The 24,446-nt window shown below is 48.1% G+C and overlaps 1 protein-coding gene and 1 long non-coding RNA gene across 2 annotated transcripts in view; both read right to left on the reverse strand.

Annotated features, from left to right (window-relative positions):
* LOC125696804 (uncharacterized) overlaps positions 1–8,455 on the reverse strand; it is a 190,443-nt gene extending 181,988 nt beyond the window's left edge. Inside the window, exon 1 of the long non-coding RNA XR_007378544.1 lies at positions 8,384–8,455. This is a non-coding gene — a long non-coding RNA (uncharacterized LOC125696804). The remainder of the gene's footprint in view (positions 1–8,383) is intronic.
* A 5,957-nt stretch (positions 8,456–14,412) lies between these two features.
* INHBB (inhibin subunit beta B) lies at positions 14,413–18,138 on the reverse strand. Its single transcript, XM_048953522.1, has 2 exons — positions 17,637–18,138; positions 14,413–15,328 (listed from the first exon to the last, which is right to left on the reverse strand). Exons 1-2 carry the CDS (start codon positions 18,037–18,039, stop codon positions 14,553–14,555), a joined length of 1,179 nt encoding a protein of 392 aa, XP_048809479.1. The 5' UTR covers positions 18,040–18,138; the 3' UTR covers positions 14,413–14,552.
* Positions 18,139–24,446: the final 6,308 nt, after the last annotated feature.

Genomic DNA, 24,446 nt, shown 5'->3' on the forward strand with positions numbered 1-24,446 from the left:
TTGCTTTTACTGTACAAAAAGAAGATTAAAAAAAAAAAAAAAAAAAAAAAACATTCTAACCTGAACTAAGTAGAGGCCCATTCCAGGCTCCTGCCTTCCCCCAAAATGCCCTCATAAACACTCTTTTAGGCAGTTAAGATATTTTCACACACATTTCAGGCCTGCTCCTAAATAGTTACATCAATGTCAAAGAGAAATTACTCCAACAGAGGCAAAAGCAGAGTAAAACAAGCACGAGTAGGTAAAGAATCACACCCTTTTAGTTTCTGTGTAGCCGTGTTTCCCCACGTTGCATCAGTTCCCTCTCCAAGTTCAAGGCAAACACCTGCAATACTTCTGGGTTATCCTCAGTAATATGACAAGAATAATTAGAGTCCAGGGAAGCTAAAACTGCTGTAATAATGGGCAGTCTAATGGCTTCAATAGCTCCTGTGCACTTCTGTTGTGGTGAGAGTCCCCCAGACCCTCACTTTATACCTAGAGTAACTCAACCATGCTCTGGAATACCAAATCTTTTTTCTGGACAACTTATCACCATCATTGCTTGGCTGACTTGAGACATACCAAGGTTCTTTCAGGTGGTTTGCAAAGTTAACTCATTCCTAAGGGGTTTGTCCTCGATGCCCACCAGATTTCCTCCATCCCCCACTTCTTTCAAAGCTCCAGACTGAAGCATACTGACCACTGCAAAGAAAACCTGCTCAGAGTCAGCTATTCCAGGTGCACAGGCTTCTGCTGAGTACAGCAGTATTTGGGGTGTTCTCTTAACAAAAAAAAAAAAAAAAAAAATCTACTTTTGCAGTAAAAGAGTCATTTGCCATGTGTAATGTGCTGAAATACTTTGCCACAGCAAAGTCTGGTCTAAACATGTAGTTGGCCAATAAAAGGGGGGAAACACGCTGCCAGTAAACATTTGCGTGGTATGTCTTTGAAGGCTTCAAGGCAGACTAAATGGAATAATTGTGAAGATGTATTATTTATAATACAACAAATCTTCCCCACAAGATATAGGTCTCCATTAATCTAGTACCCAACTGCTTTTAAGTGCATTTTTTAAATGTGTTTACCCTTGCTAAGGGACTTATGTTTTATTATCTCCATTTTGCATTTGGGGAATTGAGGTACTGGGAGATTAATAGATTTGCTCGAGGTTACATAGCAAATCTCCAGCAAAGCACAAACGCAGACCAAGCGTCCCAGATTGTTCTTCTCCACTGGATGTATCCATCGATATGCCAGGGCACATTAAAGCATCAAAGATCTCTCGTGACATGACTTCTTCCATGTACAAAAAGGACAGGTCTCATGTGAACAAGCAACATTGTATTGGAGTCAACACAAGTTCATCTATTTACATGAAAGCTGAAGCAAGTTTTGGAGCTGCTGTTGGAATATCCTCATTTTTCCAGCTGGCCAGTGCTTTCAACTCAAATTCAAAATACTTTTTCACTGGCAAAAGCTGCTGCTTTTGTGCAAGTGACCTGTAAACTGTGTTAGTGAATCTTTCAGTGAACATTTCACATACTACTATCTGAAATCAGATATTGCTTCATATCTCCCTCATACTTAGCAGGGCTGTAGAGGAGCCCAGCTTTTAAAAGCCTGCCCACTTACTGAAACTGTTAAACATGGATTTAGAACAATGGTTTTCTGAATTGGTTGGTTTGATTTTGATCTTGATCCACTTGAGTAAGTGACGGGAGATAAACCTGATTTTTTTCTACAGTCCTCTACATCAGTAATCCCTTTGGATGGACTCACTGGAGCAGTGAGAGATAAATCTGTTCCCTTCATCAGCTTTCCGCATCAACCTTGCTGAAGACGAGGACCTGAGTTGGTCCTGAGCCTATCGTGGAGTCTGGAGAACTCAGAATACAGCATATTGCCCTCACTCCACTTCCCTCATCCTAATCCTCCCCAGGAAAAAAATAAAAATAAAAAAAATAAAAAGCCTGTGCAACTAGCACATGGTTTCCTTCAAAACAATGTCTCTATTCATCTCCAAGCTCCAGTTTAAAACTAAGCATAACGGAAAATTTAGTGAGTAATAGGCCTGGTAGAAACAACAGTAGGATACCCACTGCCTGCAAATACCCACACATGCCCTTGTCAGCATGTAAGAGGAAATGCCGTGAAAGCTCCATGATCCACCACAAAACTAAAAGAACAACCAAAGACTTTCCTTAAAGTATCTTATCTTGCTTTAGGGTGCTCACAGGAACTTGAATTATTCATTTTCAGGACTAAAAGCTCCCGTTGGTTCAGCAAAGTGAGTTGCACCAAAGGTGTTCTGTGGAATGCAAGACTGGAGGGCGAGCTGTCCCTCACCAGCATGGACTGCATGCTTACCTGATCTCACACACATAATCACCCAGTGTCAAAGCTCCCACGCTTCTTTGAGGACAGAGAGGATAGAGAGTTTGCTCTACAAGTCATCATATCTAAGCCAGACTCATGACTAGAGCACAATCCTCACTGCCAATCTGCCACCAAAGAGCCCACAAGCTGAATACACACGGTGACCTCGCAGCACCTTCTCACAACAGAGGTAGATTTTATTTCCCCATTTAAAATCAGGGATAAATGCATATGGCTACCCCAGGGAGAGGAGATGTTTGAGGCTAAATACACGACTCGGAACTCAAATATCCTTATCCTTCACCAAGGTAAGCACCATGTGCAAAACATGATATTCTGCCTCTGGCACAGTGTCTGGGCTGCCCAAGACATGTTAGACATCCCTCTTCATTTAAAGATTATTCAGTGTCAAGCGTTCACCAGTGTTTTGAACAGCTGAACAATGAATTTTCCCACTGCCTCTCCTGCTAATGACGAGCGAATAAAGAATCCCCCAGGGAATTTCCCTTCATCTGCTCACGAGTGCCACTTCGCTAGTCACATTTATCTGACAAATCTTACAGATGGCTTGGCATGAGCTTGCAACAAGCACTCCATCTTTGGAGCTGGGATTGGCCACCCAAGCCACACGACACTTCCCACAGTCAATTGGGCAAGCCCACAGGAGAGCCCATACTGGCAATTGTTGCAGGAAAAATATCCCTAGTACATTTAAAGCTTTGTCATGTGCTGTCTCAGCTGACAGTATCAATGAAGGTGATGGCATTTCTGACACCGCAGCCACCATGTGAAGAACAGGGTCTTCCAGCACAGAAGATGCTGTTCTCTGACCCAGACAGAAAGATGTCCCAGGAAATCACTCCCATCCAGTCACTTTCCTGCTGTTACTGTGCCAAGCATCTGTTAAAGATGAATTCTCCCTGCTAAAATAATGGGAGAAGGGAATATGAAGATCCATCTGCAAACCATATTTTTAGAGAGGTTATTGTTTGTTTTCCAACACTTTCTGTGAAACACTGGTTGCATCTTCTGAGCTCCTTCCAGATGTGTACTCTCCTCGTGCTATGTACCCAACACTAATTCCAGTTTAAAAGCTGCCTGACTCAGACAAATGAATAGCAGGATTTTAAAACAGATACAAATAGTAAAATTGGGGTTTTATACAGTCCCATAGGTACTATACATGGGACTGTCCAAACACAGACCCTTCTAATCCACCAAGAAAATGCCCTTAAGACTTGTTCAGAGTCAGACTTAAACCCTATAAAATCCAGGAAATTCAAGGATAAGCCTGGATATCTGGACTGATATTCTGTCCTCAGTTCACCTTACTGGGTAAATGCTAACGAACACATTTGTTTATTCCCTACAGTTCTATACAAGGAATATCAACAATCTGATATTATGGGAGGAGGCGAAATTCTTTTTCCTGTATGTGTGTGTAGGAGTTGCTCAATATAATTTATTCTCTCTCACTATTAGACTTTACAGTGCCTCGATCCTTTCAGAGCTCTAAAGCTATGCAAGGTCTGTCTAGTAAAGCTTTTGGAGAAAAGGCCTCAAAGGAAAACCAGTTATTACAGGAAAGAGGGCTGATTTTCAGCATTACACAGTCTCTCCTCTCTATTCATATTAAGCTTTATTCCAACACAAAAAAAAACCCCAAACATTCAGATGCTTTTCATAGAGGATATGAATCCAGACCTTCACAGGCAACAGGAGACAAAGTCCCCAGTCGAGAGCAGAGAACTGACGTGCACGACACTGCTGGGGTGATACCTCTCACCCACCTGCTGCAGCACTCTGCACAGCAGCACTGCCACGTGGAGTACAAGCAGAAGAATGGTACTGCTCCATCCAGCCCAGTTCTGAGTCTCAGATGCAGAGTGATCAGACACCAGAAAGCAGAAGAGACAGGCCAAACACTTATACTATTGCCCTCAAATTTCTGCTAGCCCTCAGCTGGTTTCAGATCAAGGGATTTCCTATGCCAGATGCAGTTTCTAACTACTAAGTAATTCTCCCATGCGTTTCTTTACACAAACTTGTCCAGCCATCCCTTGAACTCTCACAAGCCTTTAGCATCCACAGCAGAAGTCTGGTTTCTTCTACTTCATTTAATGACCTTAAATAACACGCAGCCACGGAAAACAAAACAAATCCTACCCATCCTTTCCCCAGTGCTTGCAGAACTTACTCCAACCCCACCAAAATCAACTCTTCTGAGGTCCAAGCAGAGATTTCTGCAGCAAGAGGAGGAAGATGTGGCAAAGATCCTATAAAGCCTGCTAGAGGTTTTGCTGTCACCAGCTAATTTGATGTGAAAGACACTACTGTAATAGGCAGCTCTACAAGCTCAGAAGATAGACAAAACTTTCATTTATGACATAATTCATCCCTTAGAAAAATGGCACTCTTCCATCAAAATCAATAAGGTTGCACCTGTGAATGCCAGCTGTGAATCAAGTCCATGGTTCTCAAATGATGTAAAGTGCTTCAGGAGGAAAGATGCTATATTTAGGTGCCATATTATTGCTATGTAGACATTTTCATAACCCCTAATTATGGAGCTTTTTTTTTTTTTTTGCAAGCTCTGTAGTATTAACTGGATTGGATAAATATGTAATTAGAGAGTGTTTCAACATGCACGCTCTTGATGCTGGGAGCTTTATCAGCTCTTTCTTCCCTTCATGATCTGTTTTGCTTTTCTTTTAAAGCTGTTTCTATCAATTATGGCTAGATTTATTCAGAGCCCCAATAACCAATAAAGGGTCACCACAGACTTTCCAGTACAATAGAAAAGAGCTACATTTGTTCCAACATTCTTCTGATTTTCATAAAGATACATAAAGTTTGTCACTACATAATATTGCGGGAAGCCAAGTTGATCAGACAAAGAACAACAAAAAAAAAAGCCACCACCACCAAAGCAATAGCAACAACAAAAAACTCTTTCAGAAGTTCCCTGACCCCAAACTGTTTATAGGTTAAGGATTCTTAGTCCAGCAGATACAGATAAAGAACCTGATGCCCAAGGATTTGTTGGATCCTGCTCCTCTTCTGCCAGCAGACAGAAAGCAAGACCCAAGGAAGTCCTTCATTTTTTCAATGATGCCCAAGATGTACAGATAACTTCAAAGACCTCTAGATTGGAGGTAGATACACCCCTGCCTAGAAGAACAACCGCCCTAACAAATTACTAAATTGGTTGTCAGGTAAAAAGACAAGCTACCATTTTCCAGCATCCTGTTTTGTCAGGGCAAATGATATCATTGATGCATGAATCTAACTAGTCCTACAGGAGCAAGGGGAAAAAAAAAAACCAACAAAGGAAGCGTCAGCATTTCATTCCACTTCCAGGTGTTGAAGAAGTCTGTACGACCACTGATTGCTAACAAAAAAAAAGACAGTGCACAAATACATTTCTGCTCACTCTTCTGATCAGACGTGGCCAATAAATGATTTGTCACAGTCTTCCAGGTGCATTTACAAACCTTTTCCTCTTCCGCCAGCTTACACCCAGGGAGAACTCAAAAAGATAAATTACAACTACGAACACTTCAAAACAGAAGTTAACAATAGAAAGAATTAAGAAAATTGCTAGAATGACATGACACGGGTGTTGTATTATTAAAGAAACGGCTCACAGTGGTATCGTGACGTGAGTCACAACGCCTGATGCCATGAACATATTGCGAGAAAGAACAATAGCTGTTATCACCATCTACAGAGATATGGAGGGCACAATACCAGGAGCCTGCCTGCTGGCTGATCTGCAGCAACATCTTTGTCTGAAAGCCAACGGAATAAATTTACATCTGGTACAAACAGGTGCAACTAACGTGAGTCTAATGGCACTGCAGCATCCTCAGCGAGGCTCTGATACTGCACCAAAAGTCCTATGAGCTTTGCTCTGTGCAGTCTTGCAGCCTGTTTATGACTGTAATCGACAGGGGAATTCCAATTTGGTAGGATTTTGAATCCACTTTCTGCAGGTGTGAATAACTGACCCTGGCCCTACATTAACACTATTTTAAGCCTAGTGAAACCCAGAGCACATCTGAATTGCTGTAACGTTCAGCACTGTCACAAGAAAGTCTGCCAGATATAGAAAACAGGCAGCCATCAGCACGTGGACTGGTTTACCACTCTTTTTGTTGTTATGTCTGGTAATTGTGGACTGCAGCTGGGGATGCTGAAAGAAAAGCGTAAGAGCTGGCACATTCACAAGCCCAACAAGCAGAGCACAGAATAAAATCCTGGGGTACACTTACAGTATGCACTTCCCATAAATTAAAGTCTATTTGTGGCACATGTCATAGAAAAAGCTTTCATTTGGTATAAAACTTAAACATAGCTTTGCTTCCAGACCATATCTCCTTGAAATGCATCAAGCAGGAAAAGCAATGTTCTCCACGCTCCACATGGCTTCAATTGTCAGTTTGGGAGTGGAATGAGAACAATGTAAAGAGAAGCCGCCTATACAATGAATTGCAGGGCTTGGTTTGTCATCCTACAGTTAACTTTGTGATTTGACCACTGCTGCGTGCACCTAGGATAAACAGAGTCAGCTTAAACCCTAAATCTCTGTGCCAACCTCATGGCAAGTATGAAACACCTAGTGCAGAGGCTTAGGTGGGATCGACACAGCCCAAGTGTTACCCAGAGCTCCTGGTGCAGGCAGCACAGCTCAGTGCAGAACGCACGACTAGGGTGCTGGAATAGCCTGGCTATTTCTCAGCTTTGACAGCAGCACTACAGATATCTGAGCAGCCTCAAGGTTGCTCCAAACTGTGCTAAAGACCAAACCAGCTTCTGAACAATTTCAAAACATGTGTTGAGCAAAAGCAATTTGTGGAGCTGCCTGGAGCACAGCCACATCTGAGCACAGACTGCCTTCTCCTCAGTTATCACCAGGGTACACATGTATCACGCACATAACGCAAGGGGACATACTTAAGTTACAGCACCCAGAAGTCAAGAAATTTGCTCTGAGTAGCTACAACTTCTGATCGCCCAAAAATACATTTGAGAGACGTTAGTATGGCAAAAGGTGAGTCACTTAAAGAAAGCCTTACATTTCTTGAGTGTGTGTTTATACAGAAAATACACATCCATGCAAACATGCCGCCCCAATCAAGAAAAGCATACACAATACATAAGACATAAATAAATACTTATGAGTCACCAATAACCACCCCATAAATTACACAGCCTTACAAGTATCACTGCTAAAGATAATTTGCACAATTGGATGCAAAATACACATCTACAGTTCTCATTAAGACAGATAAGGGCTGTTTGTTTCCTTCCACAGGAGCTTAAGACCTTAATTTACAAAATGCTTTACTTTGTTTCTTAAAGAAAAGCTTGCAGTCCCACAGCTGTGGGCCAGTTTAAAAAACCAGACCTAAAAATGAATTTAGTCTCTCATAGCTCAATCACTGCCAACATTATTAACAAGACAAGACAGACCGAGAATTCAAGAGACCACAGACTGCTCCAGCTCACAGAGGCACGAACCAATGGTTTCCAGGCAGTATTTACACCTCTTAATCCTTTGATAGTTGGACCATTAGCATCTACCTCTCCTACCTTGCAGCTGCTGCAATGGCTGGGACCAGCTTCCCCTTCACCCACAGGGCCTAAGCTTCAGCCACAGAAGAGCACAACCACTGCTGTACTTTAACAGCTCATAGCAAACTCTTCTGCCAGACAAAAAAAAAAAAAAAAACCCAACTCCATCCAACAAAGCACAGAGAGATGGGATCAACCCTGCAGACTCAGCTTGGGCAGAACCTAAATGCCACTTTGGTGCCACTTGACTGATACAGCCCAAACACTGCATGTTTGTTTTGCTGACATGGAGGTTTAAGTTCACTCCCCAGCCACATCTCCTTTCCTCTTGGATACAATAGTCATCTTCATAGCATTTATTATAACATATTGCAGCAATAAAGTGCAATTATCCTCAAAAACAAAACAAAAGCTCAAGATAAAAATAACAGGCAACAAGCACACTTACCAGCTGGGGAAAAGCAGCACGATCTGCAGTCTTCCACAGTGCAGCCATTTTAGGGATGCAGCTGCATCTTCCAGCCTAACTCTAAAGACTGGTCTGCAGGAGGACACACAAGGAGGTTGAGTCCCTCCACAATCATGTAGTGACCAGGCTCAGCTGGGGCTGCCCTGACTCTGGGGAGGTCTCATTAGGTAGAGATGTGGCTGAGGTGTGAGCCTGGGTACTTTGCAGCTGGGGTCAGTGTATGTGGGCTAAACTAAGAGCATGGAGTGCTTAGTACCTGGGAGGGCACATTCCTTCCTACCAGGTTCCCAACAACCCAGCTTTCATTCTGCCTTTTTTCTTTGTGGCAAACGTGGCCCAAAGAAATCAGTGCATTTCTCCGCTTCTTGAGTTTTCTTCTTGTTGCCTTGTTTTGTTGGATGTTTCTACTTTGACTGTACTCACAAAAGTTTCCTTCAGTGTCATGCTTAGAATCAGACTCTAACTCCTCTATTCCCATTCTTTTAAAAAATGTATCATGGAAACCAAGTACAGTGTAAGAGAAAATAAACCCAGCACCAAAAAGAGGGAGCCTATGAATGTAATAAAAGTGGCAACTTCTCAGCAGCAGATCACAAGCAGAGTAAACCTGATAGAGTATAAGGAAGCTGTACGCCTCTCTGCATACATCTCTGATGGCTTCACAGATCTCTCAGGTTATACAGCATGTGTGTAGAAACTTGGCTTTTCTGCTCTGTACTGGTTAGGGCTGCACACATCCAAGGAGGGCCTCTGTTGAATAGTATTGGCCAAATCAGATTAAAAGCCCAATATCTATGATGAAGGCTGCACGCTGCCTGCTCAGAGAAGTTCCACTGATGTGAACCAGAAGTTCCTTGCATGTGGTCAGGCCCTAAATTTGATACTGGAATTTAAAAACAAATTAAGATTCCCATGCAATATTGACTTTTTTTTTTTTTTTTTTTTTTTTTTTTTCCCAGGAGTAAAAGATTTTACAGCATGGAATGCTACATGCAGTGGTTACATGAGTCCAAGTAATTGTACCAATTATATAATTTGATATAATTGCACTAATTACATAAACACATAATAATGAAATATAAGTTATTCCAAGAGCTAAACTGGAAGAACATTAAAGAACTTAAATCTGCTCCCACTTACTCTAGTACAAATCAGAAACAATTCTCCTGAAATCAATGAAGTTACCCAAATAAAACTGGCCCCTCACATCACAAGAGGCCAGGTAGATCCAGCTTTTGGTTCACGGGCACTGACTGTGCAAGCAAATGAAAGCTATTGGGATATTCCATACTGCAGCAGATTGCTAATTCCTGGCCAAATTCCAGCGTGTGCAGGGAGAGTCTCCCTGAGCTTACGACCAGGTGAGTTGTATCAGTGGCTTTCGCTAAATCTTTTAGCTGCTAATTCTAAAGAAAACAGGGATTTGTTTAGAAATACAGAGAATGAGCTGGACCTGATGAAGATTTCAAGAAAACCAGGTTGTAGTGTGTCCTTAGATTTATTGTTGCTAGCCTGAATTAAATCTGCAGACGTTAAGGGAGTCAGAGCAGACTGGCATCAGTACTAACAGAAATAGGCTTTCCTCTTAGACAAAAATTTATATTCCTGATCCACTTTGCATAACGCTTTTCAACGCCTCACAGTAGAAACCACTCCAAACCAAAATTGTTATTAAGAAAGATTCATTCAGTGAGGGGTTTCCCCCTTCTCCCATGGCAGAGGGAATGCAGCAATTATGTTCATCTGCTGGCTGCATCTTTCATAAGTAGCAAAGGATGTGAGACCTGGCAATTTTGCAGCAGGTGTCTGTTACGTGCAGAAATACATGATGTATGCAGAGTTAATCCACCGAGTGCTCTGTTGCACCACGTTGTGACAGTCACTCTGTTCACACAGCCCTCAGTAACGCCAGCGGGAGTTCCAGGCACCAGCACAGGGGTTTTGCCTATTTTAAAGGATGGAGATTTTCCATCTCCAGTGGTTGATTTCAGTGCACAAAAGGCGTACAGTGACTTAGCATTTGCAGGGTCAAACTCAAAGCCTGTAGGAGATGAGTGATTCAGCTTATTGGGATGATTCTGGACCTGACTCAAACAGGTTTTTTTAGATACAGTATCTCATGCAGCATAAGGCAAGGAAAGGCAAGGAAACTGGATGCTCAATTTTATAAGGCTCTGAATGAGAGGCAGGAAAACAAAAACCCAAAATTTCAAAAAAACAACCATCAAGTTTGGGCACCTCGTTTTTCAGCCTGCCTAATTTCAGAAAGGCAGGAGGTGGCAGATGCAAAAAGTGCAGTACCTGCAGCTCCTGCAAAAACACAAGAGCAGTAGCCCTGTCGCATTCATGAAAAACAAAGACAAATTGCTGCCTTCCCCTCCTCCAAAGTAAGAGTTTTAAAATTTTATTTCCTTTCAGCCTTAGAAATCTGTGTGTTGGAAGCACCTTGCTCCTGTTCTGTGCTCGAAGCTGTGGGTGACTCTGTACCTCTCCAAATCCAGAGTACATCCCATCTAGATCTATTTCCAGAGACTGTTGCACTTCAAATAAAAGGATTTGGGAACCTGGAACAACTCTTTCCTCGCAAGGTGATACCTCTCACACTATAATTATTTATGATCATCATGATTATGATTATGGATTTATTTCCATTTCTGCCCTGTGAATGGCAGATCCCTAGCTTCAAATAGAGGTGCAGGGATAACAAGGGAAGAGCGCTGCAATTCTTTTTACCAAGTGAAGGGCTTTTGTTTGACAGCTTATGTGGGACTGTTCAGGATCCCAGGCTTGGCTGTGGGTTTGCTGTGGGATGCAGAGTGCAGCCCACACCACATACCCACCTCAGCCAGCCCCATTTTGCTGCCATTTGGGCTTCCCACAGATCCCCAGGACAGCAGGTTCCTGTCTCAGCCTGAGACAACCTGCTCTCCTTGTGACAGAGCACGAGTCCATGTGCCCAACACAGGGCCTGGGTTCAGCCCAGAAACCAACCACCTTCCATTGGGAATGAGGTCTCAGCAAGCCCTGCCTGCAGGGCCCTGCACATTGACTGAAGACATTTCTTAATATATCCCATTTCTAACAGCGCTGCCCACTCTCATTTACAAAGACTGTGTCATTTGAGGTTAAACATGCCTTCAGACTGTAGGCACGTGTACTTCCAACTGATTTCAAGGGGAATTTGCTGCACTCGACAGTGAGGCGGCAGATGCAGCAGGTCGCCATGGAGCCATTTCGCCCCGCTGCCACAAAATGGAGCAGGAGGAATGGTTCTGACAAGAGGTGTGCAGGGAGCAGTGGCAAAAAAAAGCAAGGAAATACTGAAAAAATTTGGTCTGAGGACTGTGTTCTGTGCAGCAAGTTGTTGGCATGGCCACAGCAGATTGCTCATAAGGGTCTTCCAAAGCAAAGTGGTCTAGCCCCCAAGTGTGGCTTTGGGAGGGGGTGGGCAGAGTTGTGCTTGAATTGGAATTGTAACCAGAACCTGTCATTAGCCGCACAAACTTGCTTCTTCGACACTTCCCAGGTCTCGGGGTCAGAGCTAACATTTGCTAAGTCAACAGAAGTCCTTCTGTCAGCATTAGCTGGCGTTTGGTCAGGCCTCCGGCAGGAAGGGGCTGTCTGTGGAGATCAGCGAAATCAATATCTGAATATACGTGTGGCTGACATGGATTCCTGTGAGTGTCTGTCAACATTTTTTGTTTAAGTTAGTAAATAGGATGTGTTTTACTCCAAAAACATCTCCTGGCTGGCAGTGAATTTGAGAAACAAAAGTTGATCGGCGTTAGCGTTGGCCTGTTTTTCCTGGAAGTGCTTTTCCCCTTATTTCTCACTTCTGGTAAGTGCTGTGCTGGGGAGTGACCCAGGCAAGAAGTCACATTCCTACACAGCAGGTGAACCAGGAACTCGCTCCCAGCGCTCAGCAGGTATGCGGAACGCAGCCCTACCCGCACCCCACGGACCCACACCAGTGCATGCAAAAAGGAGCAGATGCTTGCAGGTACAGACAGCCATGAAGTGAGAGCATGGCACTTCAGGATGGCAGCTGAGCTCTCACACACAGCTTTCTGCAGTGCCCAATCCGTGTACATCCTGACGTGACGGCTCACCGCCTGCTCTCAGCCCCAAAAAGCGACTGCGTTTCTCCAGATGTTGTTGCACACTGCACCAAAATCAAACAATTTAAAAAAAAAAATTAAAAAAAAAAAAAAAGCAGGTCCAGTTTTCCATCTTTTTATTTATTTAAACTGTACACAAATGTAAAATACTTCAACAGCAAATCTAAGTGAAAATTGTTTGGTTTAAATTATTATGGAACAGAACCTAAAAGGAACTTTATTAAATAAACATAAAAATTGGATTTAAAGGATGCACATCTTGTAATGTATTCTACAATAGTCATTTTTTTTCACTCTACGTTCCATGTGCGTATGGTATAGAAAAGACACTGAATAGAACAAACAGAATCCATTTTGTACCCTGAAACAATTGGTAGGCCTCGTGAGGGATTGCTCAGCATGACTACATGATATATGATGGCTTTGCCATCTCATAAAAATTATAACTAATATGTTGGCCTCTTTGGTTCCAAAATTTTATGTATAATACATTTAACTGTATTCATTTTTTGCTGCTATAAAAATAACATTTTTTTCAAATGGCAGTTTTTTGACTAATCATGCAACTAAATCAGTGCAAACATTAAAAGCAATCATTCGCTTTAAAAAAGAAGCAAAAGATTTAATTTCAAGTATAAAAAAATATAAAAAAGTCATATCATAAGTCCAGTTTTGTCTAGTATGGGTCAACACTTTAAATTGCATAGCTCATGCGGCACCTGTTTACCTAGATAGTGAGCAAAGATAAGTGCACTATCAAGTACCACTTTTCAAGGCATTGAAATTTGCAAGTGCTATTATACGTGCATTCAAGCAGTTTGCAAGTGCTATGCTGTATCATTATTTTCTGATCTTTATGGCCATTCTTGACACCTCCCGGTAAGGAAATTGAAAGCACTCTCCTCTCTCCTCCTTTCCAAGACTCATTAAAGTGTTCCTTGCCTGTTACTAAATGCACTGCATTTTTCAGAACGTCTCCACTGCGGCACTGTCGCTCCTGTGCAGGGTTCATTGGTTTAGCCGTGGTAGCGGCCGCTTGTTTGCTCGCTCCCCACACGACAGCTCCTTGCCGAGTCCCCCGTCGAAGAACACAGAATGCAACTCTGACTCTTTGCTCTCAGAACAGTGAGAGATGCTCACGGTCAACACAGTCCAGATACGGTGTCAGATTCCCTTCTCCAAGACACAAACAGGTACAGCCATCCGCGGGTTGCTAGTGGTCAGTTACAGCATCAGACCCCGCCACAGTCCGATGCCAGAAACACAGCAGCTGCGTATGTGTCTGTCTCCTTCTCTCTCTCAGATGTTACCGAAGTGGAAGTGCTTACTGGAAGTGCTGTAAGAAGATACGGTTTTCCGTGATGCTTACAATTAGATAAATTTAAATTAAGAGGAAGTGATCACCTACAAAGGCAGGTGTCCTGCAGCTTCCCACTAGACCTAAGAGGTGACAGTCGACTTTTTTTTCTTTTTCTTTTTTTTTTTTTTTTTACTCTCTCTAAGTTTGGTCATTTCGACACCTGCGTGCAAGAATACGTTGTGCTCTCGCAGTCTGTGCTTTTGCCTGAGCAAAGGAAGCTCATTTCGGTCTGGCTTTGCTGGCAGGCGGGGATACAGCTGCGCAGCCGTCCACTCGTACTGGCAGGCATGTAGGTACGTCGTCACTGGTCACTGACTTCCTGCGCTCACGTCCCTTTCCCAAGCTGCCTCGTGTCTGTGTGTGTGTCTGTGTGTGCACGAGCGCGTGGTTGTGTGTGCGCACGGTGCGCGTGTGTGCGTGTGTGTGTGTGTGTCTTTAAGATATCTCATAGCATTAACTTATAAGTGGTAGGATATATAAGTGTCCAAGATCCACAAACTGCCACTGTCCTGACACCAAAGTGAAATGACTTCTTTTTTTTTTTTTTCGTCAAACTTTTCCACAGTGACTTTTCAACACTGATGCCTGGATACACAGTGAAACTTCCTCCAACACCATCTCGTACGGGAATGTTCTCTCTCTCTCTCCCCCCAAAAAAACACACCTCAAATCAAGCACAACCACATTCTTCCACAATCATATTGGGAACGTCCCTTTTCACAATGTTGTATTCATCATCAAAGTACAGCATTGACATTGTGCTAAGTTTGGTTGGAATGCAACAGGAGTTCACGGTGCCCGGGTTCAGCCCCCGCATTCGGTACTGATTCACGACGGCGGTGTGAAAGGAGGAAGCCGACCCCGGGACGCCAGCCAAGTAGGCCGGGCAGCTCCCTTCACAGTAATTCCCATAGTAACCTGATGGTGCTATGATCCAGTCATTCCACCCAATGAGTCTAAAGTCAATGTAAAACTGTTGCCTGCAACATAGATTGGTCCTGCCATCGCACTCCAGGCCTCTTTTCCGGATCCTGTGTTTGTTATCAGCGAGGCGGGCTTGCACCACTAAAAAAGGCCGGTGGGATTCCTCCCCGGGGTCCACATAAATTGGCAGCACTGAATACTCTTCACAGCCCTCACATTGAACATCCAAGTTCAGTCTCCTTTCTCCTCTCTCAAACAGAGCCTGGATCGCCTCTGTCATGGGAAAAGTGTGCCAACCACTTCTTTTGAGATCGACTTTCTTTTCAACCACATTCCACTTGTTGCTAGTGTCCGGGTCTTGGAAATAGACTTTGACTCTTACTTTTCGCCTGCTGCCTTTCTCTAAGACATATGGAAGCAGCTTCAAGTAAAGCCACAGGCTGGCTTGAACGACAAACAAGTTCTGGTTCCCTTCATTTGAGATGAAGAAATAGAGGCGGACTCTAGATGAGGCCAGATCGTCTGCAAGATAAGGAGAGATCAGCAAGATTAAGTCAAAAAGAAAACGTATCTTTTGTACGATTCTGGGTTCAGCAGCAACGCCGGAAGACAGCTGATCGAAAGGGCGATGGGGCTGCATCAGCCAGAAGGCATGCAATGAATCTGAGAGCCCCGATCTGCAATCGAAACAAGCTGCCGGGCTGCAGCCGAGTGGGTTGGATGCACTGCCACCAGCCAGGGCTCTCCCAGCACTGGGTTTCTGCAGCCGGAGAGCTGCACGGACACCACGACAGCATTGTGAAAGGTCTGGTGCTTGCACTGCCCTATCTCGCTGGTTTAAGAATAGTTTTAACTTTCAGCTCTTGGCCGATTCTCACAGCGAGAGCCCTTTCAGCAACCACTGAAACGTCAATGCCAAACCGGGGATTTTGTTTCGATTTTCACATACTCTCACGGCTGTTTAGCAGAGAGGATCCACAAGATAGCGGGGAAAATATTTCAGTAACATCCCTAAGTCTTCTACAGATGAAGCAAAGCCCTCCTAGCCTGGTACAATATCTGCCATTCACCATCCCAACCTCTGCCTTTCTCCTCGCAGCGATAACTCGCCTAGAGGCGACCAAACGAAGCAGCTGCTCTCGCTGCACCGCCACTGCTGACTGCTCCCCGTGTACCACTCAGTAACATCAGAATTCCAGCAGTGACATTATCCCGGAAAACCAAACGTCACCAAATGTCTGACATAACCCATTATTTGTAAACACAGGTGCTGCTGCATGCATTGCTGCAGAAACACCGGTGTCCCCGCTGCCGTTCTGCACTGTAAGTCCCAACACTGTAAGTCTGGTGTAGGTGATGAATGTGCCTTTGCAGCGGGGACGGTAATGCTGGTGCTTGAATCACAGCCTTGCAGTCGCTGTTTAAATTACTGCTGGAGAGGCATTTTCTCATCTGTCCTTATCTGTTTGACTTCTTTCTGCACGCAGCCAAATGAAGATTTCTCTTCCTTTTGTTTTCCTATGAATCTCTGTAATTTTTGTCAATGGTTTTTTGCACAGTCAGTGTCTCCATTTGTTACCCTAGATGCCTTCCCTCCTAATTCGCCTGCAGGGCCCATTCCTCACCCTGTAATATTTCAGGGACAAGGAATTGTCACTGTGTTTCTGTACATCTTACATCGAGGCGATATTCAAAGTGTTCATTGAAAAGCAAGTGGAAGAAGCCCACCCCACACCTCCCACCAACAGCCCACCAACAAATAACAACACCAGTGCTTATGCTGAGAACACCTTCTGCACGCTAATAAATACACAACTTCTTTATAAACTGTGGTGACAGTGACAGAAAAAGAACAGTACAGCCTTGCTGCACCGATCCCCATCGCTTGTGTTGCACGAGATTGTGTGCGCCCATCAATTTTGTATGTGAATATAACAAGCATATGTATAATGCAACAGATCCCATAGATACTGTAAATGTATATGCTTTGCTAAGTGGGAGGGTAGATAAAGAAGGTGAGTAGGCAGCATCCAGGCTAGAAAGAGATTTATTTTGTGGACAAATGATCTATAGATGCCACAGAGTGATAGAGAGGCAGAGAAATGAATCGAGTGAAAGAGCAACGAGGGCAAGGAGAGATGGGCAGATAGACAGCAGGCAGCAGTGCACAGAGCGCTGCAGATGTGCAAAGTTCACCGGCACAGCGGCCACCTGGGTGAACTGCTGGGAAGCTCCGCAAAGGGACTCAGTGCCGTGCGACCGCAGGGGCAGCGTGGGATTGAGGCAGCCAGGACGATGGGGATGGATGATGGGGATGGCACAATCAGTACAGGGACAGACAGACAGAAGGGAGACAAACAGCAGCGGTAGGAGGCACACAAGGCCAACACCATGAATGAAGGCTAAATACGTGGGGATGGAACGGCCAGGGAGGGCAAGCAGACCTCAACAGAGGGACACACACTGCGGAGCAGAGGAATTAGAAGGGCATCAGCTGCAGTGAGGGATGCGAGGGATGGAGTGGGACAGGCGGAGAAGGGACAGCGGGATGCAGGGGACAGAGGCGAGCGGCTGGAAGGAGCGCTGCAAGGAGACCCGCAGGGGGACCCGGCGAGGGGGCTGGCGGGGCAGAGCCGGGCACAGGGGCACGGGACAGCGAGGCGTTGGGGGCCGGGGCGGAAGGGGTAGAGGCTAAGGACGGGCCGATGAGCCCAGTAGCCAAGGGCCCGCAGCGGGCAAGGGACGGGCAGCAGGGGCAGGCAGGGGACGGGCTGCGGGGCTCGGGGCAGGCAGGGCAGAGGACAGCGGCTCGGGGCCGGGCGGCGCCCACCTGTCTCAGCGAAGCTGATGATCTCGGAGACGGGGTCGTGGGCCGGGGGCCCGGCGCTCGCCTGCCCGTCCAGGCTGGGGATCTCGACGCGGCCGTCCTCCCGCACCTTGCCGGCGTGCAGCTTGCGCAGCGCCGTGACCATGGCCGCCTTGGGCACGGCGTGCGTGATGTTGGGCCGGTCCCGCATCTGCAGCCGGCTCAGGATGTGCCTCTTCACCGCCTCCAGGAAATCCCCGTCCACCTTGCCCGGCTCCTCGGGCCGCCGGAAGCCGCAGGAGGTGCATGTGTCCTGCGGGGAGCCCCCGGCGGGAGCCGGCGGGGTCGGGGTGGCGGCGGCTCCCAGCAGCAGCAGCCCGCAGGCCAGCAGCGCGGCCAGCACCCCCCGGCGAGCCGCCCCGTCCATGGCGGAGGAGCGGGGGGCCGAGCTGGGGCCGGCCCGGAGCGCCGCAGGGAGCCCGTCTGCAGGCAGCGCCGCTCCGAGCGCTCCGCGGCGCGGAGGGGGCGGCGGCAGCCAAGCCGGGGGCCGCAACCGCTCCGCGCGGGGAGGGAGGGAGGGGGGCCCGGGGAAGCGGCGTGTGCCGCCGGGGAGGCGGAGGGGGGAGGCCGCCCGCGCAGGCAACCGAAGTTGGGGAGGGAGGGAGAGAAGGGGGGGGAGCGGGGGGGGGGGCGGCGGGGCTGAACGCACCGAGCGCCCGGCTCCGCGGGGGAGGGGGACGGCAGCAGGTGAGGGGGTGGCCGCGCAGCCCGGGGAAGGAGGGAGGGGGAGCGGGGCCGGAGGTGCGAGGGGAGCCGGGAGCTGGGGGAGGCGGCGCCGCGCTGCCCCGGGGCCCCGCGGCGCTTCAGAGGGGCATCCCCGGGCGCCGCCGCTCGTGGTCCATCGCTCGCTTCGGCAGGGTCCGGGCGGGCCGCGGAGAGAGCTCTTTAGTCCGGCGTCATTGAGGGGGGTCAGGGAGATAACCGAAGCAGATTTATATACAATCCAATTTATAGCCTGGAAGGAGGAGGGGGGGTGGGGGGGAGAGATGCCACTTGTACCCCCCCGCCCACTCCGCCCCCGCAAGACAACAATCCACAGGCCGTGGGTGCGGGTCTCTGAGCCGCTCCGCCGCGCTCCGCTCGCTCCTTCCTTCAGCGCCCGCCGCTTCCCGACGCGCCGCCAAAGTTGACGCGGAGCACCGCCGGGGCGGGGGCCGCGGGCGGCGGGTGCGCGGCCGACGGCTCCACGGTGCCGAGGCGTCTCCCCGCGACGGCGGGATCGGGAGATCCGCGCGGAGGCTCCGGAGGATGCGGCGGTCCCCGCGCGGTTCTGCAGCGCTGCGCGGCCGCTCCGCGGGGACTCAGCGCGGTGCCGGCGGTCCCGGGAGTGCTGCGCGGATCCACTCGGTCAGCCCGGCGCTGCGGCTCGCTGCCTCGCTCGCTCTTTTTAAGCAATATCTCCCTTGTTGGTGGTTTGGGTTTTTATTATTATTATTATTATTATTATTATTATTATAAGTATTATTTTTTGTTGTTGTTGTTGTTGCCGCCGCCGCCGCCGCTGCTCCAGTTAATCTGTCTCTCCCTCTCTCCCTCCTCTCTCTCTCTCTCCGCGTCTGTTTGATCTCCGCTCGCCGTGCGCCGGCTCCAACGCCGCGTTTTGTTTTGGTTTGGTTGGGGCTTTTTTTAACGCGTCTGATGTTCCCTCGCGGCTCCGCAGTGGAAGGGCTCGGGGAAGCGGCTCGCTCCTCGCTTATCGGCCGCGCGTCTCCTCCTGCTAATTCCCACCCCCCCCTGCAAAATCACGACATTGTGGCACTTTCTACTGAAACTTTTATACAGGAGTTAAAACCACGTGGGAACTCCAACCTATAACAGAGCCGCCGTGGGTTCCTCACTATTTGGAAGATTAAGTTTTTTGCCCCCCGGGCTATTACAGTAACTTCCTTATGCGGAGCTATTAACTGCGCTGTTCCTTTAACTCCCCCCGTTCCTCCCGGTTCCCGCACACACCCACCGCACCGCACCGCGCCGCAAGGTCCGACCCCCGCCGGGAGTTGGGTGCCCCCCCCCGGGCTGTTCCTTTGCCTTTTAAGCACTCGAAAGGAGAAGGCATTAGAAAGTTTACCGTCGGGTTGGTTTTGCGACGGGGCGGGTGCGAGCGTGTGTTCGGTGCAGCGGGACGGGGGCTCTCCTGGGCAGCGCGGTGCGGTGAGGGGGACATAACGGGACCCCGAGCCCTGCGAGCGGGTTTCCCTTTGCGGGTAAGCCTCGAGGGCGGGGTAAGGCTCCGCTTCCCATCCGGCTACCCTGCAGCCAAGCCCGAGGGAGGGCGGGCGGGCCCCCAGCGGTCGGGGCGAGCCGGCCAGGTGCACGCAGCCTCCGCCCCGCCGAGCTGCGGGTGCACCCCGGGGCCGCGCGGTCCCGCACCGCCGCGGGCATGGCCGGGCCGAGGGCGCCCCCGCGGGGCCGCGTCGGGAAGCGGCGGGGCGGGGGGCAGCGGGGCGGGCGGGGGGAGGCAGCGCGGGGCCGTCGTAACCGCCGCGGAGCCCAGCGCTGGCTTCGCAAAGGGCAGGAGCGCGTTTACAAGGAGCCGCCGCTTTTTAAAGAAGGAAAATAAAACTTGGGCAGTGTGTCTGTGTGCGCTGCACAGGCTGCTGTCACCTGTCACTAATAGAAGCCACCAGGGGCATAAAGAGGGTCAGTGAGGGATCAGCTAAAGGCAGAATCGCTATCCCCGTACCACCACCGATCTTTTCTCTGGCTTTGAGAAGTGACAAACAGCGCCGTGGAGCAGCATCGCATCGCAATCCCGGTCTGATCACAGTGATATTAAGGGCAGCGTAGCACACCTACACTGCATAAGGGGCTCAGAATTAGCGCCTGCATTTCGTGCCTCCTGCTAACAGGTTGTGAATGGAAAGCCCAGAATGTAAAAAAAGAAATAATGCTAAAAATCCAATCACTCGGACATCCTGTAAGCTAATAAGAGCACGTGAAGGCGGCAGGCTTAGTGCTTCACAGTAATTAATTTGACAGCAAAGAGCTAACAAGAAAACAACAGCAGAGCAGTGGTGAGTGGTGCGTAGAGATCACTGTCACATGAAAGCTGAGGGTAAACATGGCCATTTTGGCCCTTCCCTGCTGCTGCTGCTTTGCCTTTTTTCCTCCTCTTTCAGCAAACTACGGGCTTTTTGCATATTCAGACCTTGGGAAGATGCATCCTCTCCAGCAGCTGCCAACAAATGAACGCACTGATTAATCTCCCCTTACTGACAGTGCGCTCAGGGTTCACTCTGAGGCTCCCTCCCAAGCGATGAAGGCAGCAGGGTTGGCTCTGTGCTTCGCTCAGAGAGCACGGCTTGGTGATGGAGCCATAGCACTCTGTTCATTTTCAGCCCTCAGCTCTCAGTTCTATCCCCTGGGCACAGACCTGTTGCTGGCACACCGCAGCTGAAGAAGCAGCACGGAGGTGGTAGCTTCGCATCCCCCTAACTCCCCCCCCCATCCTCTGTTTGCTCTGAGCTCATCTGCGTGAGGCTCTGCGTTCACACACACCTCTCTAACCGGCTGCTCACCATCTGACTCAGGGTCACGCGTCTCCATGAGTTAAATGCAGGGGAAGCCAGGAAGGGAAGGGCCGGGATGTGTGCTGAGTGGGCAGTGCGAGGTGCTGTGCGAGGTGCAGCACTGAGGGCATTTCCTGCAGAAATGTCCAAGTCTACTGGACTGGAAATCTGATGCTCATTAAAGCTGCTGGTGTAAGGAGATGGGGATGCATGCCGTGCCTCAGCCTGTGCAAAGCAGTGTGCTCCAATGCATCGCACTGCTCCAGTTCTTCCCACAGCCCTTTGCTGTCTTCCCAGGCCAGACAGTGCAGATGCTGCTCTGGGGGCAGGTCTGCATTCCTCAGACCAGAAGGATGCTCTGAAGCAGAGGATGTGGCCATGGCATAGGGCAGCTCCCACCCAGGGTGTATCTTCACAATGCATGGCCAAGGCTCTGGCCCCCACTATGATTGCTCCAGCACCTTTTGTGCTCTTAAACCAGCAGCAACATCTGTTAGGTAACCTTCCTAATCCCTCTGAGGAAGGATTTTCTTTACCTATGGCTGAACTGCCTAAAGCTTCTCATATATAAGAGGCCTGGTTTGCACTATGAACACTTGCCCTTTGATACCAGCAGACACAAGTTCTACTACCACAGGCATCTTTTTCTGCAAGCATTTCCTCAAAATAACATAGGCTATACTGGCAAAAGCACTTTTTCTGCTCTTCTAGCTGTATCTACATGGAGGAGGTTGGGCATAGTGGAGCACAATCTGTTTGAAATGGCACTTCAGAAGAGCACTGCTCTCCTGCAGGAGTTCAAGGGTAGACATTGGATCATGCACTGCTGCTCCACATGTGCAAGAGCTCTGTGCAGGGTGGCCGCTGTCATCGTGCTTTAACTGCAGAGAGATGTGGTTACAGGGCTCTGTGTGAGATTTCTATTCATCCCTTCTTTCGCTTCTTAAGAAAGTGATTCCTCACTACCCATAAATGAATCAGGGAATCATTAAGGTTGGAAAGAACCACTAAGATCACCAAGTCCAACCATCAGCCCGTCTCACTAACTACATCCCTCAGTGCCACATCTACACAGTTCTTGAACACCTCTACGGGTGTGACTGACCCCAGAGCTGACTCCTGGAAAGCACCAGTAGTGACCAATCACCAGCTGGATTTAACTCCAATCACCAAATGCTTTTAAAACAACTGCAAAAAACCACTGGAAGTTTCAGAAGCACCTTAGATTTGTGGAAGGAGAAGGCCTATTGGAAGTCACATAGGTAAATGTCATTCAGAAAGGATTGGGATGTTTTCTGAACTGGCGAGGCAGACCCAACTCATGAGAAAAAAAACAGCAAGAGGTTCCCTGGCTTCCCTGCACTCCTTTAAGAACAAACATGTCTGGAAGAGCAGCCAATGCAGCCCAGCCCAGGTGTCAGGCAAGAAGTGAGACATGGAGGTCAGAGGGAGGACAGGACTCCACGGGACCCGACAGTCCCATCCCATCCCATCCCATCCCATCCCATCCCATCCCATCCCATCCCATCCCATCCCACTGCCCAGCCCCTTACCTGTGGTGTCGCAGGGCAGCGTCCCGACCTCTTCTCCACCCCTCGTGAAGGTTTGGATCCACACTGCTGCCCCAGGACACAAAGCGCAGATCCTTGTCCCAGAGCACAAGGCAGTGCCTTTCAGCAAAACGATGGCTTTGGTGTCCAAAGAAGGACCAAAGACCATCAGGTGGATACCCCTGGCATTCAGATTGTATCCACAGCTCTAGGATGGCCCAAGAGCACTCCTGTTTTCCTCACACGCTTTGTCCTCAGCAGCCCAAAGCCGTACTCTTATAGCCAAGCAGTGACTTCCTCTGAAGTTGCTTGTATTGACCTAAATAGGTTGGGGCGGGTGAGGACACACAGACGAGATGAAAAAGCCATGCTGGTTGCCCAACAAAGAAGTGTCTGCTTTGTGGTGAGCGCTTTTAACATATAAGCACTTTTAACATATTGTTAAAGAACATGATTTTCATGTTTAAGTTCACACCAAAAGCCTTGCAAAGGAGCAAAGACAGAGAAAATAAAATCTGCATTTAAGTGGTAAACAAAACAGTTAAAACTTCTCATAATGCGAGTGCCGCACACCGAGGTGATGCATTTCAAAGGCGACCGCTGTATTTCATCCGTGCACCCAGCTGTGGTACGTGGAGCAGATGAGGGACGTGAGTACCAGGAAAGAGCTGTGCTAACATTGGCTGTCCTGAGAAAAGCAGGGCGCGGGGATGGGATGGAGAGGCTTCGCACTGATTTTAAATAGAGTTCAGAAGCAAAAGATGCCTGGCTTTTTGCAGTGCTGTGGGAGATGTAGTACAGCAGGTCAGCTGCCTGGTGGACCATTGGTGGCACCTGGCGAGCACCAAGCACAATTTGAAGGAAGCCAGAAGCCCTGCACTCAGGCTGATTTCCTTCTCCGCACTCCTTTTTCATAAGCCCTACACTGAAGATTCATTCAACCTTTGTGAAGTAGCTTTAAAACCAAGCAGCATACAAGAATTCACCCTATTCAGAGTGAGGCTCACTGCATGGTCACAGTACCGACTGTCAAAAGTCATTTTCAGTCTCTTCACACTTGCCAGAATTTGTTTTCTGCGTGCTCTTTGCTGCACCAAACCCAAACATACCCATACAGTGTGGCTATTCAGTGGGCATGGTGGGGATGGGCTGCTGGTTGGACTAGGTGATCTTGGTGGTCTTTTCCACTCTTCGTAATTCTATGATTCTCTAGCATTTGCTTTCATGGTGCTGAGAGGCATGGCTTAGGGATGGAGCTCGGTAGGTCAGGCTGATGGTTGGACTCGATCATCCAGAAGGCCTTCTCCAACCTTCACGTGTCTGTGATTCTTCTAGAATGCCTTAAAATTAAAGACCACGGCTCCGGCTGCCGCTCTCAGACCACTGAGATGTTCCTCAAAGATGCTGTAAGAACATGGGAGCTTTCCAACCCCACCATTTACAAGCAAGTTTTGTTCTGCTGCCTCCCTTACCCCGTCTCCTCAGCAACGCCTTTTGCCATTTCTGAGCAACATTTATTGCTGTGGTTTCGGTCCTGGTGCAACGCTATTAAGAATAAATCACAGTATGTTGAAATATTACTATTAAATACACTATACAAGGGTAAGACGACAAAGAGCTGCTCTGAAGACTGCAAGAACAGAAGCACATGGATCACATTAAGCAGAAACTGGCCTGCAAGAGACATAGATACTGAGACATTAGGGGTGGTGCAA

This window comes from Lagopus muta, chromosome 8, assembly GCF_023343835.1.
Source record: "Lagopus muta isolate bLagMut1 chromosome 8, bLagMut1 primary, whole genome shotgun sequence".
Taxonomy (NCBI): Eukaryota; Metazoa; Chordata; class Aves; order Galliformes; family Phasianidae; genus Lagopus; species Lagopus muta.

What these genes read in the sequence shown, in the direction of transcription:
- INHBB (XM_048953522.1), bottom strand. Translation starts at nt 18,039, where the DNA reads ATGGACGGGGCGGCTCGCCGGGGGGTGCTGGCCGCGCTGCTGGCCTGC. An exon ending in CATCAGCTTCGCTGAGACAG is followed by an intron (nt 15,329 to 17,636) that starts GTGGGCGCCGCC and finishes CTTATCTTGCAG; the next exon opens with ACGATCTGGCCTCATCTAGA.